Below are 19,743 nucleotides of genomic sequence, written 5' to 3'. Positions count from 1 at the left end.
AGGATTTTACCATAAGTCTAAAGCTGAAAAGGATCACGGACATCTCGTCCAGGTGACCAGAATAACAAGGAGGAGACCCGTTTTAAATGTCAGCTGTGTTTTCCTGCCCACGTGCTGCACAGAGCTTTGTGGTATTTCAAAAAGCTCCACTCTTCCTGTCACCAATTAGTTGAAACGTCCCTGCTGTGCAGCTCAGAGCCACCCTGAGGACCAGCCTCCTTCATCTGCCTGGATCTGACTCCTGCTCCTCTCCCTTTATACACTTCTTTGCCAAACCTCTCCTCGTCTTGTTGTTCTCAGTATTTTATGTTCCTCCGTTTTTGTGACCTTTCGTACTGAAATCCCACTCAGAGAGGTTCAAGTTAAAAATGTTAACTTTAATTTGTTTTAGGTTTTTCTTTAGCAAATGAACTTTAAACTTCTTTTACAAATACGGCCCAAGACAAATTAGGCAGCGATTAGATGGATATTCATCGTGTTCATTTTATCAGTTACTTTCTAAACGTTGACAGGTTTGTAACCGTGTCAGTGTGATATCAGGTCAGTGAAGGCTGACGTCACTGTTCCCTCGTCCTCCTCAGCGCTGGATGAAGACGTTGACCCAGCAGGGGGCGCTTCTCGAGCTGCAGACCTGGCTGAGAGCGGCTGAATCCCAGCTGGAGGAGCAACGCCACAGGTTCAGGCAAACGTCCGGCACTGAGGCTGATCTCACACACCTGCTGAAGCACTGCAAGGTAAAGGCAGACTCCACCGGAGCTGCCACACGCACAGAAATGAGTCCACCCGCTGTCCGGGGTTTCAAACATTGCTCTGTTATGTGTGATGTCTCTTTTAGGAGCGGGAGCTGGAGATGACGGCCCATCAGGCCACTCTGGACTATGTGAAGCAGCCGCTGCAGGCCTGTGGCAGCGACCGGAGCAAGTGCTGGGAACACAACCGCTTCTCTGAGGACCAGGGCTGTTTGAATCATCAGTGGCTCAGTCTGCAGGAGAAGCTCCGCAGGCAGGTCAGAAGAGACCCGTCTAAACACATGATCAGAGGTGGCATCGAGGATGTAGTTGCTAACAGCTGTTTAAGTGTCACTTTCCTAAAATCTATCCTGTTTTGAACCTTGTTGTGAACTTATTATCAGACCAACACGTTTCTGACCTGTGGGTTGTGTTTGTGGGGTTCAGATTCAGAAGATTGAGCAGGATTTGTGCAACAGAGCAGCGCTAGAGGCTCGACTGACACAGATCAACAGCTGGATCACGGACCAGAACCTCTGGATCAGCTCAGCTTGGACACCCAGCAGCCAGACGGAGCTTCGTAGGAGCATCCGCACCTGCCAGGTCAGAGGTCACACCTGCACCCACACAGTAGAGCGACAGGTAGGTGGTTAAGGCAAAATCAGGCAACAAACCAAGAAATGCTCTCCTCTGTGTTTTAGGACCTGGGGGGGGAAATCAAGGTGAAAGCCACTGCTCTACAGAAGCTGAGAGACCAGAGTCAGAGCATCTGTGATTTTATGTCTGAGGCAGATAAATCCACGGAGGCCTGTTCAGCTCTTACACAACAGGTAGAGGATAAAAGTTCTAGTAAATGTAGCTGACAGTTCTGCTGCACTGATCATTGCAGAGAGTTATGATTTAAGTCTCCCTCTTAATAAATCCTCTCCTTGTCTTTGTTCACAGAATGAGTCCTTGAGGCAGAGGTTGGCTCAGACTCAGCAGCTGTGGGACAGTGTGGACAGAAAGCTGAGTCAGTCACTGCAGAAATCTCTGAGAAGGTCCCAGACTGCTGCTGGTCACAGCAGCCCTCAGCTGTGCCTGCAGGCCCAGAGAGCGAGCCAGCGCCGGCTGCAGGTACGGCTGCTCCATCGCTCATTGTTTGTGTATGCTTTCTGAAGGACCACTCCGCCATGGATCCGATGAATGTGTCTGGTTTCCTGTCTCCCCAACATTCTTCTTTCCTGGATAACTGGCAGTTTGACGCTTTGGCCAAACCCCTGTTTTAAAGCTAATGACCAGCTCTGCTCGTGACTCACAGCGTGTTCATGTCGTAAACAGCTTCTTCAGGAGGAGACAGAAGCTGCAGAAGCAGAGTGGGAGGAACTGAGCCGAAGCATCTCCTGTCTCAGGGAAGTCATCAGTCCTGCCGCTGCCTCGCTCGTCGCTGAGCAGATGGAGCGACTGAGGGAAAGGTGAGGCACCGCTGCATGCGAGCGTGTGATCAGCTGCTGGAGAATCCTCACAGAGCCAGCCGTCTGTCTCCCAGCTGGGCTGCAGGCTCCGCTGCTTTGGACCAGCAGCTGCAGAGGAGTCGGGCCGTGGTGCAGGTCTGGGAGGTCTATGAGGACCGGGCAGCGAGTGTCGCCCAGCGGCTCCAGACGCTGCAGAGCGACAGCACGTCTCTGGGCGGAGGCTCGGACGACAGCAGTGTGGAGCAGCTCACGGGCCGCGTCCACAAGGTCCAGGTGAGGAAGAGAGGCGTCGGTGCCAAAGACTCAGCCCTGATGCAGCGTCACGCGTAGCATCCGATGACTCCTTCCACTGTCTGTTAATGAGAACCTTTTATAGTCAAAGCTAAATTCGAGGTTAAATCACCAACGCCAACATTTTTCTCCTGTGACTCGCGTGTCCTTTTCCACCAGCTGAGATTTCTGGCCTTCAAACATAAACTGCTGTTGACTTCCTTCTCACCATCTGTAGTATCGTCAGGACTTTCCCCAAACAGCGATTTATGTGACTTGTACGTGACATTTCCTTCACAACTGGCTCATTTGTGGTTCATCCTAGTTGCCAAAGCCTTTTTCTTCTGCCGGCGCAAATGAAGTGTTTTTCAGGAAACCACCACCGTTTTCCAGCTGTAGGAGTGCGTCTCACTCCGTCTCCTCATCTCTCCCCTTCACCACTGCAGAGTCTCCTAGGGAGGACGGACACTGTGCATTCTGACCTGCAGGGGGCGCTGGAGGCCTCCCACGCCTTGATTGACCACCTGGACCCTTTGGCCTCGAGTCTGGTCCAGTCTCAGAGCAGGTTGTTGTCGGGCAGCGTCCTGCGGCTCAGACACATGCTGCAGGGGAAGCTGGGTCATGTGCAGGTGGAGCCTCATGAACAACAGGGCTTCCTGTCACCTGACGGCATTAGGTGACACACTTACCCACAAAGTAGGCCTTATGGCGTCGTGCCATGTGTCCTGTCTGTGTAGGAGGAGCTGCAGCGGCTGCAGGAGTTCACTCACGACCTGGACTCATTGGAGAGAAACCTGGAGCTTTGGCAGCAGCGTGTGCAGGATGCGGCGCACACTGAGCAGGTGAGGCAGCCTCCGTGGGCTTGAAGTCGCTTCTGATCCTCAGGATGCTGGAAGCAGCGTTGCCTTTGTGACGTGTTGTGAAATGGTTTGAGTCTTTGTAGGTCACAGCTGCGTCTTAGTCCAGTGGGAGTTGAACTGTAAACGTGCTTGTTCTTGAATGAATGTGACTTGGCTGAAGACAGTTTAAGTGCTTTGTTCTTGTTCCATAGCTCACTTGGTAGTGTTTGTGTTTGTGCTTCAATCCCTGGCCTTGGCTCTAATGATGGAAATACATATTTTTCTCTGATAAGAGCAGTAAGTAATTGAAATGTATTTACTCACTTTCTATTATTATTTGTTATTCATCCGCTGCTTCCAGGGTTTTCTGTTGTCATGTTTATTTAATGCGTGTTTTTGGTTGTGTCACTTGCCTTTTACTATTTGCATTTGTGTAAAAATGTTTTTCTAATCAACAAATGTCCCAAAAGACAACACTTTAGGTGTGTTGATGTATAAGATGGCAAAGTGAAACAGGTTCCCACAGGTTTTGTTGAAGTTGGTCAGCTCCCCCCTGTGGTGGCCCTTTATGTAACAAAAGGAGCAATTCACACCTGAGTTAGGATGTCAGGTACACCTTCGCAGACATTTGACTGCCCTGAGGGGAAAAATCTAGGCACGCTAGTGTTAAGAAACGAAACCTAACATCAGACTGAAGGAGGCAGGTGGAGGTTCCACATGTAGTTAAAAAGGCCTGAAAACATGTCGGAAAGTGTGTAATGAAAGCTGTTTGAGTTAAATTGAGTTTGTATGTACATAATTTCATGCAAATGGCAGCGAAGTTGGCATCAATGAATGAAGTAACAGGTGCCAAATGGAGGCAGAAGATCAATGAGCCCGTGTGTAACGTGATCTTCCACCATATGTCTGCAGGCTGCGTTGCTGGAGCTGAGCGGCCTGTCTGCTGACCTGGATGTGCTCAACGAGCTGAGCTGCAGTCAGACTCCAGGCGACGCCGCATCGCGCCGCCTGAGCCGCCTCAACCGCTGCTGGGCCCAAACGTCGTCTGGAGCCGAGGAGGCCTGCAGGTCTGTACCAAGAGGACGCGGTCAGATGTTAAACAGGAGGTCACCCACCGGCTTGTCTTTGTCTACAGTGAACTCCAGTCAGAGGCACTGAGGCAGCAGAGCTTCCAGCAGAAGTGTGAGAGCTGGATGTGGTTCCTCCAGAGGATGGAGGACAGTGTGGTTGTGGACGTGGCCGGATCCTACACGGGCCTGAGACAGCAGCTGCGGACACACAAGGTAGCAGACATGTCCCCAGCTTCAGAGCTTCAGGCTCTGCAGACGGTAACCTGGCCTGTGCTGGTGTTTCAGCGCTTTCAGGCAGAGCTCTCCATTGGCCACCAGATCCTGCATTCAGTTGTCGCTGAAGCGCTTCATCTGCTGCAGAGGGGGGAGGTGGAGTACAGGTAGAGTAGAGTGACTGTTCACTCCACTGACCCATGGTTTTTGGGTTTCCACACATTCACAGCACTAATAAAGCGCCAGCACCAGGATGAACCTCCGCCATGTTTGCAGGAGCGACCTCATCCTCAAGCTGGCTCAGCTCCAGGAGCACTGGCAGGGGGCGGTGCAGCGGGCCGAGCAGCGCCGCTGCCTGGTGGAGGGGCTGCTGAAGCACTGGCACCAGTACAGCCGCAGCCTGAGGAAGCTGCAGAAGTTCCTGACGGACACCAACGCTCTGCTTCCACCGGCGGGAGCGGCCCAATGCAGCCTGCAGCAGCTCAGACGGTCCCTCCAGGAGCTGCTGGTGAGACAGACAGACAGACAGACAGACAGACAGACAGACAGACAGACAGACAGACAGACAGACAGACAGACAGACGTCTGAGTAAACAAAGGATGAGGAGAAGCTCAAATGAGCGATTGAGTAGTAACCATTTAGACGGAGGCCAATGAACTCCTTCATTGTTTCCTAATGCAATCAATGCAGAGTTTCAGAACTGAGTGGGTCTGTTTAGAGCAGCTTGATGTTGGACAGAACGTCTGCCAGCTGCTGATTGCGTTTAAAAGAGGAAGTGCTGTTGATGGGACTGTGTTAAATGCATCAGTTAAGCTTGTTTTTATCAGATCACGGTGACCCGTCTCTTTATTTAAACCCCCCCTGTCCTGCTCCTCAGCACACGGAGCTCTTGTTTCAGAGGTATCAGTGCAGCTTCGTCCACACGCTGGAGATCGGCCGGCAGCTCTTCTCCATGGGAGACGAGGAGACGCAGGCGCAGCTGCAGAAGGATCTGGGAGCCCTGCAGGAGGAGTGGGAGCAGCTCCACAGCCTGCTGGAGCAAAGGATCGACGCCACCGACGCCATCCTCAAGGTACGAGGCTTCCAGGCCCCAAATGGGCTTTGTAACCAATGATTGAAACTCACATACTGTACAGTACACACAATGGTAAGAGTGGAGTAGGGAACAATAATCAAGAACAAGGTTTGAGTTGAGTCTCAACCACTGAATGGGGTTTGCAATGGAAAATCAGCAGGTCATTGCATTTACATCATGCATCAGACACTTATGAGGAGTGAGAGAAGGTTCCATTGTTCCAAACATAATTAGGCAGCAGCTACACAACTGGCCATGTCGGGTCAGGAAGCTGCAGACTTGTCTGTCTAGAGGGACATCTGGTCTCTGACGACCTCTACGCCTCCAGCCAGTTGATCCAATCCACTGTAATTACCCACTGTTGACCCGCTCACGTGCGATGAAGGCTTGTGTTGTGTCTCAGAAGTGGGAGCGCTGCGAGGCCGGACTAGCGGACAGCGTGATGCAGCTGAAGGACGTGAAGACCAGACTGAACCAGTCGATGCCAGACTGTGATGACGAGCTGCAGAGCGCAGAAAAATTCAACAAGGTACGTGTTCAGCAACAATATTCAGCTGTTGAGAAAAAAGTAAGAGGCTCATTCATGATGTCAGGACTAATGCTCAGTGGAAGTGTGGAGCTTATATAGAAGCTGAAAACAAGGAGCAGGAAGAATTGACAAACCAGCCTGATAACTTCACCAAAGAGCAAAGTTTGAAACAGGATTGACTCCACTCATCCTCTTTGATCCTTCTGAGCCTTTATCCTCCAATCCCCTCCCATCCCCCTCCCCAGTCACCACCCCCCACCGTCCCGAGCCCTCGGCCCTTAATCCTCTCTGGGCGGGGAAAGAGAGGGAGCAGAGAAAGGGGTCGGGCTGGGACGCAGTGGGGAGTAGCTGAGCGTGAGTGAGCTGTGAGGGAGTCCCTGACGGACGCTTGGTTTGCTGTGTTATGGTATGCAGGAGAACGAGGACTCTCTGGAGGACTGGGCTGAGAGCCTGACAGAGCTGAGAACCATGAAGACGGATCTGTCCCAGTACATCATCACTGACGATGTGCTGCTGCTGCAGGAGCAGGTGGAGCACCTCCACTGCCAGTGGGAGGAACTCTGCCTCAAGGTCAGTAGCACTTACTACGACTTCATGTAGAAACACTGTGACAGTGTTTAAATGTGTAGACGCTAAAAGGCCTTGGAATCCACTGGTTTAAAAGCCTGTCATGATGAGGTAGGCTGTAAATCGTTTAGGGCCCCTGAAGAGAACAACAGGTCTGGGTGGGGGGTGGTGAGGGGCATTGTGGGAACGGGGGAGCAGATGGTGACAGGAGAGAAATATTGTAATGAGCTGATGGGCTTTGGAGGGGGGGGGTTCACAGTGGACTGTTTGCTGCCTGTCTTCATGGAACCAGCAACCTCCTGTTAAAACAGAAGTGTAACTGTAATACAGAGAAGGTTTCATTGTCCTTCCAGTAAAGTTCAGTGTGAGAATCATAATTTTAGCTGTAAGCTGACGGATTTGGAGTCGACCTCTCAGGACTTTAAGCAGTCGCCCAGAGTAAATATGTAGTTGAACCTTTGAGAACGCAGCGTTTCACCTCCACACGGGAGCTCCTCTGGTTCAAATGGGCTGAACCAGGCTGCTGGTGGTCACTCTCCACGGGAGCGTTGATCAGTCCCGGCCTCTGTGCTGCAGGTGTCTCTGCGGAAGCAGGAGATCGCGGATCGCCTCAACGCGTGGATCGTCTTCAATGAGAAGAACAAGGAGCTGTGCGAGTGGCTGACGCAGATGGAGAACAAGGTGGCGCACAGCTCGGAGCTCAGCATCGAGGAGATGGTGGAGAAGCTGAAGAAGGTGAGAGCTGGTACTGGTGTGGGTCCAGTCCGACTGGTCGGTCAGACTGGGGGACGATCTAACGGTCACCTTCATTCTTCCTCCTGTCACTCAGGACTGTATGGAGGAGATCAACCTGTTCAGTGAGAACAAAACCCACCTGAAGCAGCTCGGGGAGCAGCTCATCACCGCCAGCAACAAGACCAAGGAGGCCGAGGTCAACGACAAGCTGAAGGACACCAACGACCGCTGGCAGCATCTGTTCGACCACATCGAGGCCAGGTAGGGTTCCTGTGGAGCCCGGCTCGTCTGCCTTAGTTTGTGTGAAGCTGTCCCACGATCGGCGGCTGCAGCTCCGTGTTGCTGTCGGTTCCACAGCAGCTTCTCTCCATTTACTGCTGATCTGCTTTACACTGAATGGCACCGTCTTCTGCTGAGCACACGCTTGTTGAGGGTGTTGTCTGTGGAGCAGAGGAGGAGGTGGTGGGTGAGTTTGGCTCCTGTGGTTAATTCCATTGCGAGGACAGCAGTTCAGCTGAATCCTGCTCCGTCTGCGTCTCCACGTCGCTGCTTCATTCATTCATGACTGACCAGTTGTTTTTCTCCACTGAGGAGCTTCACGTCTGGAAGCTCTGTCTCCTGACGTGTGATTCGTTCATCATAAGCAGCAGGTTATGACAGAGCGGAGGAATGAGGCCAGATGGGTCGGAGCGGCGGCTTATCCTCCGTGACACTGAGCTGTGCCATATGGCCGCTCGGCCTCCACCTGCGCTCTGTCCCTCTGTCCCTCTGTCCCTCTGTCTCACGTTCAAATGAAGAGGCTCAGGTTCTGGTTTTGTCGGTGACTTGGATGCAGCGCCGCACAGAGGTGCTGCGTTGGTTCCTGCTTTGCTCCGATGAGCTCGTCACGCGACCTTTGTCCGGCCTCAGTCACAGCAGATGACTGTGGAGGTCTGACTTGCTGGGGATTAGATGCGTTGACACTGGCCATTACTTGCCTTTGTCCCCCAGAACAAACCGGCTGCTCCGTCCCCGGCCCAGCAGCTGCGTCTGCTGACGCGGCCATTGTGCAGCAGAGCCTCGGCCTCGGGGCCACGTCCTCTCGCCTCATTGTCTCCACAAGATGCATGCGAGGCAGACGCTGGTCCCTCCGCCTCCGGCGCGTCCCTTCACACCTGGGACGAGTGCAAATGTGCTTCTTTTTCTAAACTGCTGTTTGTTAAGACTGATTTCAAGCTGAGCTTTTACACATCGTTTAGTGACGTTGTACAAAGGAAAATAAAGAAGCACCTCAGGAGAGTTTGGGACCAACCTGGTTGTCATGGTGGTTGTTTGGCTCTTTGCTCTGGTTACCATGGTGACGTTTGAACATGGGATGCTGAGGCAGACAGAGTTATACCCCAACGTGCGTGCGTGTGCGCGTGCGTGTGTGGAACTTGTGTGCTGCCAGTGAAGCACAGTTTATGTTGAGCAGAATTAAACTGTCTCATCTGAACGTGTTGTTTAAAACCTTTGGAGAAACGTAGAGATGTCTGGAATTAATATTTAATATTTGAGACTCTCTTACTCTTTGAGCCTTGAAAGGCTTCACCCTCGGTTTCCACCTGTTGAGGCCTTAATGCGTCTTCATCATTCAGGCCTGTTGATAGATTACTTGCTGTTGTTGGTCTGGACCTCAGGCCGGTTCCTTTGAATTGGGAGACGGTGGCAGATGGGGCTTTTCCACTCGGGTCTTCCTGCTGTGTCAGCAGCTTTAGCAGTTAACGGCGATGCACCAGGTCGTGTCCAATAAACCGACAGCTGCACCTGTAATCTGGACTGGCTTTAATGAGTGTCTGCTCTTTGAGGCTTCTGTCTCCTTGAACCTCCGGAACCTCTCTCCCCAGTGATAAAAGGAAGTCATTCAACCTTTTGCATCCAATACATTCAGTGCAGGATGACTAATCTGCATCAAGCTTTATTTTTCATTGTCGACAAACCAAATCAATAAAAGCCAGTTGCAGCTGCACATCAATATTTAAATGCATACATATCGTTTCCCATTCGGGTAAAGCTGGAGGAGGAGAGACGGTGGAGCTGAGGGAGGAGGAGGGAGCAGGCGGAGGGAGGGGAGGTCTGGGCAGTGCTTACTAGCAGAGCCGTCGTCATGGAGTAGCCTCCTCACCAGCACGTAAGTACCTCTCGCCCCGATCCAAGCCCTCGTCACGCAGCGGCAGCCGATCTGCACGAGGCCGGACCGGCAGCAGGTCGGAGGGAGCCAATCGGGGGTTTCTGTGATCAACAAAAGCAGGAGGTGGAGGCGAGATGAGGCTGAGGGGGGATGGGATGGGCTCTGCAGGCAGGCAGGCAGGCACACGCTGAGCTGAGCTGAGCTCCAGCCATCGCGTGCTGCTGCACCGATGGAAGCGAGGATGCTCTACGCGTCACCAGCAGCTCGTCTGTGATGTCACTGATGTAGCGTCTGCCCCTTCACACGGTCGCGTCCTCACATCCCTGCAGCAGGTGGAGCGAGGCAGCCTCACTGTCCTTCACTGAGGCTGCGGTCGTGTGAGAGCGGAGCTGCAGCGGCTGTGAAGCTGTAGTAGAAGCACAGAGGCTGCGGGATGATGTCTGTTAACGCTGGCGAGGACGCGGCTTCACTGTCTGTTTTTACACCTTAAATAATGGCTGCTAATGTGTTAGAGGACGTTCCCTCTGTTGCTGTTGGAGCAGCAGAAAGGATCACAGTGTTAGTGTCTAGTCCGGTAACTCACGCTGAACAGATGTCAGATCCAGGCTGCCGTTGAGTGCGAGGTGTTGGTGGGAACCGTGTGATGTAGGTCAGCGACCTGGAGCTGGAGTGGAATGCAGCCTCCGTCCCAGACGGATCCCCGCTCCCAGATGTAGGTCAGTCAGAGAGGAAAGCACTGAGCATGACAACGGGGAAACGATGGGAACAGGGATGGGATGTTCTGATCCTCACTGGACCACAGCCAGCAACGTTTCACAGCCTCATCTGGATTTTCAGCTCCTTAAATGAAACCTAGCAGAACATCAGAGATAATGAGAGTCCAGTCACTGATGCACTGATGCACTGATCTGTGTCTTTGTAGGGTGAGGAAGCTGAAGGAGACGCTGGTGACGGTGCAGCAGCTCGATAAGAACATGAGCAACCTGCGCACGTGGCTGTCTCGCGTGGAGGCGGCGCTGGCCAAGCCGCTGGTCTACAGCGTCTGCCACAGCGAGGAGATCCAGAAGAAACTGGCCGAGCAGCAGGTGAGAGAGGGCTTGGATGCACCGACAGGCCACACAGAATGTGGAGGCGTTTTAGCTGATGAACCACTGACGGCTCCAGTGATGAGCTGTGCAATAGGAGGATACACCACGTCTCACCATGAGGCTGCATCCAGCGGCTCACAGCAGGAATCTAGACGTCTTCGTCCCATAACTGAGGCTTTTCTGTGTCACAATACGAGACGTTACCAAAGAAAACGTGTCTGAGCTGCGAGCGGACGCTGCTCTTTATAGACCACACGCTCAAACACCTTCCAGGTAAAAAGTTCCCAGCTCTCCTCAGACACACGCCTGCTTTTAAAGCCCGCGTGTTCCCGCCTCCCTGTCGTCAAATCATAATAACACAGGAGCTGAGTAATGTGCGCCGCAAAGTAAAATCCCAGCGAGGAGCAGGAGGGATATTTGAGGAAGGCGCCGTCACGCTGGGCTGAGGGAAGTAAATGCACTGAGAGGCAGGACGTGGAGGGAGGTCCGACGGCAAATGGACCTCAGCCCGTCGGTGCATTTGGAGGCGGCTGCTTGTAGACGAGCAGCAGAGAGCCTGCGGCTGAGGGAGCTTTAATAAACTTCATTAGTTTTGGCGGCAGATGAATGAAAGTGTATCATCACATCCAGATTCCAGAGCAGATTTGATTCGACGGTTTGTGACTCAACCTCGGCCGCTCCACAAAGAGCTTTTCACGCGCCCGCTTTGTTTAACAGAAGCGGCTGTATGTGTTTGAGTGTTCAGGGTGTAGATGAGCTGACCAGCGTTGATCCAGATTCCTGAAACCGTCGCTTTATGAACCACACAAATGACTCGGCGCCTTAGAGCAGCTCACGCGTGTGAAGAAAGGAGCCGTGAGGAGACAGGAGGCCCCTAAAAAAGGCTGCAGTCGCTCCATTAATGGATGAGGGGACGGCTGAAATGACTCCTGTGTGGATGGGCTCTTTACGCCTTCACCTGTTGCCATGGCAACCTAGAGAGTGGTAACTTTAAACACAGGAGCCAACAAAGTGAGAGGAAGCTTTAGCCTCTCACACACAGACCGAGGTTCTAATAAGCACAGGCCGGCGCTGCGGTGGAACGGCTCTGACTCAGACCCTGACGGACTCAGAATCAGACTCTGACTCAGACCCTGACGGACTCAGAATCAGACTCTGACTCAGACCCTGACGGACTCAGATTCAGACTCTGACTCAGACCCTGACGGACTCAGATTCAGACTCTGAGGGACTCAGAATCTGACTCAGACCCTGACTGCCTTAGACTCTGCCTCAGAATCAGACTCTGACGGACTCAGAATCTGACTGAGACTTGGACTCTGACTCAGAATCTGACTCTGACACCGACTGACTCAGACTCAGAATCAGACTCTGATGTGATTCTGACCAGTCAAACCCTCACATCCAGCCTCTGTGTCCTCAGGACCTGCAGCGGGACATCGAGCAGCACACGGAGAGCGTGGCCTCGGTGCTGACGCTGTGCGACGTCCTGCTCCACGACGCCGACGCCTGCGACGGCGACGCCGAGAATGACTCTATCCAGCAGACGAGCCGCAGCCTGGACCGGCGCTGGAGGAACATCTGCGCCATGTCCATGGAGCGTAGGATGAGGTACGGGCTGGTGCCACGCTGGTGATGAGAGCATTCACTTACAAACCAGAGCCAATCAACACCAATGACCTGCAGTTCATACTTCAAGTCCTGAGTTGAACTGCGTTTTAGTAAAGTTGAGACCCAATAATGAGCTTCATCCTAAACCACCAACCAGTCAAATGACTGTCACAAACGAGTCTAACGGACGCGGCTGCTTCCAGGATCGAGGAGACCTGGCGTCTCTGGTCCAAGTTCCTGGACGACTACTCGCGCTTCGACGACTGGCTGCAGGCGGCCGAGCTCAGCGCCGCCAACCCGGACTCGGCCAACGTGCTCTACACCAGCGCCAAGGAGGAGCTCAAGAAGTTCGAGGTCAGCGCACGATTCTCAGCAAAGCAGTTCAGGACTTTACTTTGTTCAGTTCAGGAGTTTACGCTTTGAAAAGAAAAAGCACTTTTGGTAACTTCTTTAGGTTCAGAGACTCAGTGAGACACGCGTAACCTCGATGTGTTGGTCTGGATTAGAAACACAGATTAGAGTCTGGTAATCTGGACTCGTCTCCATGGCAACAGGGATTTGAATTTGAACACACAACATTTAAAGAGACGTCAATGCATAAATGTGGGACTGTGTAGTGATAAAAAACAAACTAAGTTGAGCAGGTGCGAGTTAGAATGTTTGGTTCTGGTTCTGATGACGGGTCCTAACATGTGTCTTTGTCCTTCTTCCCTCAGTCGGTCCAGAGGCAGGTTCACGAGCGTCTGACTCAGCTGGAACTGGTCAACAAACAGTACCGCCGCCTGGCCCGGGAGAACCGCACCGACGCCGCCAGCAAGCTCAAGGTCATGGTCCACGAGGGGAACCAGCGCTGGGACCGGCTGCAGAAGAGGGTGTCCGCGGTGCTGCGCCGGCTGAAGGTGAGGACCTCACACGAGAGCAACCACAAAGCAAACGGCTGATCGCGGGCGACTCTAAGCCGCCGGGATTTAGGTCACCTCTCAGACGCGCGGCAGGTCCACAGGAAGCTGCACCGGGTCGAGTGGCGCTGAGCAGATGGACCGTGTCGTTGCAAAGTGAGCCGAAGCCACGCAGGTCAACAGAAGACAAGGCGTTTGTGTTCATCTGAGATCTGAGGGAAGAGTCAAACTCACGATCTGTTAAATGAGAGGCTCCTCTGTTTATTAACCGTTTCATCCACTGTCAACTTAAACCCAGAGACTTCACTGCTGAGAAATGCTTTATTACACTACAACAACAAATGGACCATAAACACAAAGTTAGAACAATACGTGATCAAATCCTGTATGAGTGTGTGAGTAACGCGTCCTCTCGGCTGCAGCACTTCACCTCCCAGAGGGAGGACTTCGAGGGCACGCGGGAGGCCATCCTGGTGTGGCTCACGGAGATGGACCTGCAGCTCACCAACGTGGAGCATTTCTCCGAGAGCGACGTCGAGGACAAGATGCAGCAGCTGAACGTGAGTTGAGCTGAGCCCCGTTGAGCGGCGCCACCTCTGTTTCCACGCTGCAGCTCCACGCTGTCTGTTCCCACTCAGGGCTTCCAGCAGGAGATCACCCTGAACACCAACAAGATCGACGCGCTCATCGTGTTCGGGGAGAACCTGATCCAGAAGAGCGCCGCCCTGGACGCTGTGCTGATCGAGGACGAGCTGGAGGAGCTGCACTCCTACTGCCAGGAGGTGTTCGGCCGCGTGGCCCGCTTCCACCAGCGCCTGGTCAGCAGACGGCCGGTGGGTGGCGACGCCCGGACCCAGCCGCACGTCTCCTGTAGGTCCAGACTGAAGCCGTGTGTCTGATCCCCAGGTTCTGGACGACTCGCCTCCCCCCTGGAGGGAGTCGAGGGAGGAGGAGGCTCCAGCAGCAGGCGTCTCGGCCGGACGCCACAGCAGCTGCCACCTGCTGGCGCCGCCTCTGGAGCGATCGGGGCGGGAGACGCCCGTGAGCGTGGACTCCATCCCTCTGGAGTGGGACCACACCGTGGACGTAGGCGGCTCGTCGTCGCACGAGGACGATGAGGACGAGGCCTTCTTCAGCGCTCTGTCAGGTACCGTGTGTTACAGGCTTGAGGCGGGGGGTTGTTTACAGACGTCGGAGCACTCAGTCACAGGTCACGGGTCCACGATGTTTAACTGTCACGTAGTTTGGGATTATTATTACTTCTCATGTCTTCTCCTGTCCCAGTTAAGTCGTTGAGTGAGCTGCCCAGCTGGCACCAGCCCGGGTCCCCGGAGCGGAGGCCGGGTCTGGGTCCCAGAGGAACGAGCTCGTCCCCCACACACACAGGCTCACAGCTGCTCCAGCAGGGCTACGTAAGCAGCAACACACGAACAGACGACGGGGCAGTCACAGGCTTGTTATTAATGTGTGTGTGTGTGTGTGTGTGTCCAGGCCAAGCTCATGGCAGAATGCAGCGGCAGCATCGACAGCGTGCAGAGAATCAAGCTGATCCTGAACGACGACGACGAGGAGCTGGACGACGTCGGGCTGAGCAGCAGCACTGCCGACAAACAGAGCAGCACAGGTTTCAGGATTAATGAAAGTGACACAAGCCAAGTTGGATAGAGGATTTACAAAGTTTACTAAACCCTGGTTCTCTCAGGAGTGATCCAGCGCTGGGAGCTGCTACAGGCACAGCCCTGCGACAGCCACGCAGAAACCAGGCAGAACCTGGAGCAGTGGCAGAAACTGAACTCTGACCTCGGTGATGTCACTTCCTGGTTGGACAGCGTGCTGCCCGACCTGGACCGGCTCCAGCAGATGGAGGCGTTCACCAGCATCCGGGACCTGGAGGTCAACGTCAAGAAGCTGAAGGTGGGAGACTTCAGCCACGCTGAATCCTCCATTAATTATTACAGTTACATATATTCAAAATGTGGGATAAATAAAGTCATATCTTATCTTCTTCGTTGTCTCTTCCTCCTCGACCAGGAGATGCAGAAGACCTTCAACAGCTACAAGTGTGTGATGATCTCTGTGAACCTGAGCAGCCGTCACTTCCTGCAGGACGACCGCTCCGAGCTGCAGGAGGCTCTGGCCTCGGCCAATCACAGCTGGACGACGGCCTGCAGCCGCCTGGAGCGCTGGGAGCGGAGGCTGCAGGAGGCGCTGATGCAGTGTCAGGTGAGACACGGACCCTGTGTGTTTGTAGGAAGCGCAGCGCTGAGCGCAGCCTCACCGTGGCCTCGTCCTCCTCAGGAGTTCCACGCGACGCTGCACTCTCTGCTGCTGTGGCTCGCTCAGGCCGAGAACAGGCTGTTCTCTGTCGACGCCAGGGAGCTGCTGGGCCGCCGCGCTGCGGCGCTGGAGCACCGGGACGCGCTGACAGTGAGACGCAACGCACGCACGTCCACCCATGCAGCCCTCACACACACACACGCAGCCCACATCCACGCACAAAGCCACACGCACGTCCACCCATGCAGCCCTCACACACACACAGCCCTCACACACACGCACACAGCCCTCACACACACACACACACACACACAGCCCACATCTACGCACACAGCCCTCACACACGCAGCCCCCCCACACACACACACACACGCACGCAGCCGTCACGCACGCGCCCACACTCCCCCACCCACACAGCCCTCACGCATGTCCACCCATGCAGCCCTCACACACACACGCAGCCCACATCTACGCACACAGCCCTCACACACACACGCAGCCCCCACACACACACGCACGCAGCCGTCACGCACGCGCCCACACTCCCCCACCCACACAGCCCTCACACATGCACCCACCCCACGCACCCACACACACAGCCACACGCACGTCCACCCATGCAGCCCTCACACACACACACACACACAACCCTCACACACACACACAGCCCACATCTACACACACAGCCCCCACCCACACCCACGCACACATCCACGCTCCCACATCCACCAGGTCCTCGCGTTCTAACCTGCAGCTGCTCTGCGCTCCAACCTGCAGGCGCTGCAGCAGGAGCTGCGCCGGCGCCAGCGGCAGGTGTGCTCCCTGCAGGACATCTCGTCTCAGCTCCTCCCGGAGGCCACGGCCGACGACAGCACCGAGGCCAAGGAGAAGGTCCACGTCATCGCAAACAAGCTGCGGCTCCTGCTGCGGCAGGTGGCGGCCGACCTGCACACGCTCCAGGGAGCAGAGGTGCGTCAGCGCTGTTTAAACACAGAACAGTAGATGAGCGTCACACGACGTTTAGTCCAAAGCTCAGACACACCTTCAGCGTGAACTTGTTGACGTGCCATAAATAAAAGTATCATCTCAGAACAATCTGTTCAAATGTCTTTATCACAAGGAAGTGTCCACGGCTGACGCTATCTCTGTCTCCACGGCACAGGACGGAGCTGAAGCACTTGGCTCCGTTTTATCTGATTCTGTGTCCCAGGAAATCTGCTCCAGCAGCTGTGAAGTGGACAGCATCGGCCTGGGAACCATCACGGTACAGTGTCCTAGCCCCAATATTTATTAGCTTGTTTTGCTGCTGTGCTTGGACTAATAACTATTCTATGGCTTCAGCAGGACTCTGGAGCAGCAGCTGCAGTCAGACATCCCGCAACCCGAAGGTAATGACTCAAACAACTCTATGATCACAAAGGTTTCACTTACAGAACAGTTGATGGAGTCAATCAGCTGTGATGAAGTGGCCAATGAGCGTACGACCTCATCCCAACACCGAGGATGGGGCCAGAAGAAGCGCTGCTAGAGGCCAGTGAGGTCACCTGTGTTCTGTGCCTGCAGGGACAGGGAGCCGCCCCCACGCGCACCCTTCCTGCACCGGGTGCTGCGCGCCGCCTTCCCTCTGCACCTGCTCCTCCTGGTGCTGCTGGTTCTGACCTGCCTGGTGCCTCTGTCTGAAGACGACTACAGCTGCACGCTGTCCAACAACTTTGCCCGCTCCTTCTACCCAATGCTGCGCTACACCAACGGCCCTCCGCCCACCTGAGTGAGGAACAGGGCTGGTTCTGTAAGAACGTCCCCTCTCCAACGCATGCTGTTGCAACATTTCTAGTTTATGTATGTTTAAAGGATTATTACCAAAGCATCACTGGCCATTTTCTACCACTGCAGCTATTTTTACTGTTTTTCCTCTGATCACACATTTTGTACAGAAATGAATCAGGTTTTTAGTTTGTGTGGTTTTAAGGTATTTATGAATATAAATAAATTATGGCAGTGACTCATCTGCAGCCAACAGACCTATCAATGTATTTTTAACTGTAAATAGCAATGACAAAATGTGCAGATGTGTGTATGGAGTCACTTCATTAAGAATGAAACGTTAAAGTGCTTCAAAGTTTCAGGAGAGGCCGGTTGGTCTAAATAGTATTTTCCTATGATGAACTTTGTTGACACTATTAGCCACTGGCTAATAGTCTATTTGATTCTGGACGTCACATCTGCGTTTGTGTCTCACTGGCTCTTTCACTACAAGTTATTGTTTAACGTGACATATTTGAGTCAGTGTAATAAAAATGTCACTTAATTACGATTTAGTGTAGTTCTATCAGCTGCGTCACGCTGCCATTTATCATTTCCTGAGATGAACCTGAATTGTTCATAACTTACCCAGCACTGTCCAAGTTGGCCCCAGATGTGACCCTGCATCAATCAAGCGAAGCATTGATTTCTTTCTAAACGTACGTGTGTGTGAGTGTGTGTGTTTACCTGAATGCTGCTCCTTCCTTCTTGCTGTTGATGGGCTGCCGTCAGACTGTAACAGGCCAGACTCAGTAGAACATGAATGTAAATGATCCTTCGGTCACTGAATGTAGCTTTGTGCACAATCAAAAGAACTGCTAATGTTAATATAAAGAGTCTATTTAACTTAATTTGATCCTAATTCTTCTGGTTAGAGGCCAACTGAAGAGAAACAAAAGTGTGTCAAGTTTGATTTATTTTGTCAACTCTTATTTATGGGATGTGATCTGTAGGTTGTAACAATAAACTGTGTTTGACATAATTGACTGTTGGATGTGTTAAAGTAAGAATGTGGCTGAGAGCTGAGTGTGTTCATGCACATACAATCCACAGACACCAGGAAACTAAAGAGAGTGGTGGAACAATCTGGGCCCAAGGCTGAAGTTAAACTCGTGACACTGCTCAACATCTGAACCACATCTTCACGGTGCGTTTGAAGCAGCTTAACCGAGATACTGAAGCATTTAGTTATGTGGCCAAGTTACAAAGCGAGTGGAGCGTTAAGTTCCATAACCGTGTGTAAATGTTTCAAAGGAACAGCAGCAAACAGTTGTAAAACACATTTTCACGTTTCAGGAATCGAAGCAACAACAGTTCACCGTGAAACAGGAAGTAAAGAACTCTGAGCTGATGTGGACGGACACGTCTGTCATTAGTAGAGGAAGACGTATTATAGCAAAGGATGCTCATGATGTCATCGTGTGGCTAATGAGCCGCTAAAACACAAAACTACAGACATGTGTTCCTTCATACAGTATTAAAGTATGTGGTAATAATACGTGGTGGTATATTATGATGTTTTATCATTTAGCGACGTTAGCAGGACAGAGTGAAGCTACGTACACATGACCACTGACTTTAATGAGGAGCCAGGTGAGTCAGAGCTGTGGCTCCAAAGCCTGTGGTACACAACACACTCCATCTGCAGCACGTTTAAACTCTACCTTTTATTTACGGCTCAGGCGGCTGCTGCTCCACTCAGTTTAACATTGAGCAAAGTGTTAGAGAAGTTTGAATTATTTCAGTTGTTCTGGTGCCACATCTACAGTGTAAATTCAGCCTTAAAACCCAGATGAACAAAGAAGAAGCTACTTTAACAGTCAGTTTTTTAAAAGGCCACTGACACGTCGTACAAAGAGTAGAAAAATCCCGGATGTACAGTATAGGCACCGAATGAAACACCGAAGCTCACAGTAGTAGTGCAGAGAACAAACAGCACATTCCAACGAACACATGCACCTTATCCAGTTTGTCAATGGCTTGTTCTGGGTTTTACACCAATGTGAAAAAGAGATACAAATAGTGCATATCAAAAAATAAGAGCACAAACTGACTGGCAGAGGTTCAGCGCTGTTCTCAGGAACACCCACTGTAGTGCACATTCACGAGAAATATTACGTTCACAATAAACATCCCATCAAAAATGTGTATTCGACTAAAAACATCAGCAATAGGAAAAAAACTTTACCTCACAAAAGCACTTAATGTTTTTTTTTTAAAATCCTTTTCAGTTTCCTTTTGTTGGTCTTTGTGGGATGGAACAGATTCAGTCTCACTTTGGCTTGTGAAGTCCTGTCACCCCTCTAAGGCAGTTTCCATGACGACTCGATCAGGTATGATGTAGTGCGTCGGCTCCACTGAGGGACCTGCATCCTCTGCAGCCAGAGACCACGACTCCGACTGAATGTAACTGAAAGGAAAGTCAACACATTAAA

At 52.5% G+C, this 19,743-nt stretch overlaps 2 protein-coding genes across 17 annotated transcripts in view; one reads left to right on the top strand and one right to left on the bottom strand.

Moving 5' to 3' along the window:
- The window catches only part of LOC114848153 (nesprin-2-like), a 46,101-nt gene extending 27,811 nt beyond the window's left edge, over nt 1-18,290 (top strand). For 5 of the 8 annotated variants that reach the window (XM_029138419.3, XM_029138415.3, XM_029138418.3 and 2 more), the window contains 34 exons: nt 582-734; nt 836-1,006; nt 1,176-1,331; nt 1,430-1,558; nt 1,674-1,844; nt 2,049-2,182; nt 2,257-2,455; nt 2,899-3,081; nt 3,190-3,294; nt 4,204-4,358; nt 4,427-4,574; nt 4,647-4,741; nt 4,851-5,082; nt 5,453-5,647; nt 6,054-6,179; nt 6,594-6,749; nt 7,323-7,481; nt 7,576-7,742; nt 10,553-10,715; nt 12,142-12,329; nt 12,533-12,683; nt 13,046-13,228; nt 13,651-13,788; nt 13,867-14,061; nt 14,135-14,375; nt 14,513-14,640; nt 14,720-14,852; nt 14,931-15,142; nt 15,260-15,451; nt 15,527-15,655; nt 16,283-16,474; nt 16,626-16,769; nt 16,847-16,893; nt 17,069-18,290. In XM_029138419.3, coding sequence (XP_028994252.1) covers nt 582-734; nt 836-1,006; nt 1,176-1,331; nt 1,430-1,558; nt 1,674-1,844; nt 2,049-2,182; nt 2,257-2,455; nt 2,899-3,081; nt 3,190-3,294; nt 4,204-4,358; nt 4,427-4,574; nt 4,647-4,741; nt 4,851-5,082; nt 5,453-5,647; nt 6,054-6,179; nt 6,594-6,749; nt 7,323-7,481; nt 7,576-7,742; nt 10,553-10,715; nt 12,142-12,329; nt 12,533-12,683; nt 13,046-13,228; nt 13,651-13,788; nt 13,867-14,061; nt 14,135-14,375; nt 14,513-14,640; nt 14,720-14,852; nt 14,931-15,142; nt 15,260-15,451; nt 15,527-15,655; nt 16,283-16,474; nt 16,626-16,769; nt 16,847-16,893; nt 17,069-17,273 — 5,475 coding nt within the window. In that variant the 3' untranslated portion in view covers nt 17,274-18,290. The remainder of the gene's footprint in view (nt 1-581; nt 735-835; nt 1,007-1,175; nt 1,332-1,429; nt 1,559-1,673; nt 1,845-2,048; nt 2,183-2,256; nt 2,456-2,898; nt 3,082-3,189; nt 3,295-4,203; nt 4,359-4,426; nt 4,575-4,646; nt 4,742-4,850; nt 5,083-5,452; nt 5,648-6,053; nt 6,180-6,593; nt 6,750-7,322; nt 7,482-7,575; nt 7,743-10,552; nt 10,716-12,141; nt 12,330-12,532; nt 12,684-13,045; nt 13,229-13,650; nt 13,789-13,866; nt 14,062-14,134; nt 14,376-14,512; nt 14,641-14,719; nt 14,853-14,930; nt 15,143-15,259; nt 15,452-15,526; nt 15,656-16,282; nt 16,475-16,625; nt 16,770-16,846; nt 16,894-17,068) is intronic. The other 3 variants (XM_029138416.3, XM_029138414.3, XM_029138417.3) reach the window with 3 other exon arrangements.
- The window catches only part of esr2b (estrogen receptor 2b), a 57,692-nt gene continuing 56,155 nt past the window's right edge, over nt 18,207-19,743 (bottom strand). For 8 of the 9 annotated variants that reach the window (XM_029138426.3, XM_041069165.2, XM_029138425.3 and 5 more), the window contains one exon: nt 18,207-19,718. In XM_029138426.3, the coding sequence (XP_028994259.1) occupies nt 19,604-19,718 (115 nt within the window). In that variant the 3' untranslated portion in view covers nt 18,207-19,603. The remainder of the gene's footprint in view (nt 19,719-19,743) is intronic. The other variant, XR_008693667.1, reaches the window with a different exon arrangement.

Source organism: Betta splendens, chromosome 22, assembly GCF_900634795.4.
Source record: "Betta splendens chromosome 22, fBetSpl5.4, whole genome shotgun sequence".
Classification (NCBI taxonomy): Eukaryota; Metazoa; Chordata; class Actinopteri; order Anabantiformes; family Osphronemidae; genus Betta; species Betta splendens.
This window is presented reverse-complemented; position numbering and strand designations above follow the sequence as displayed.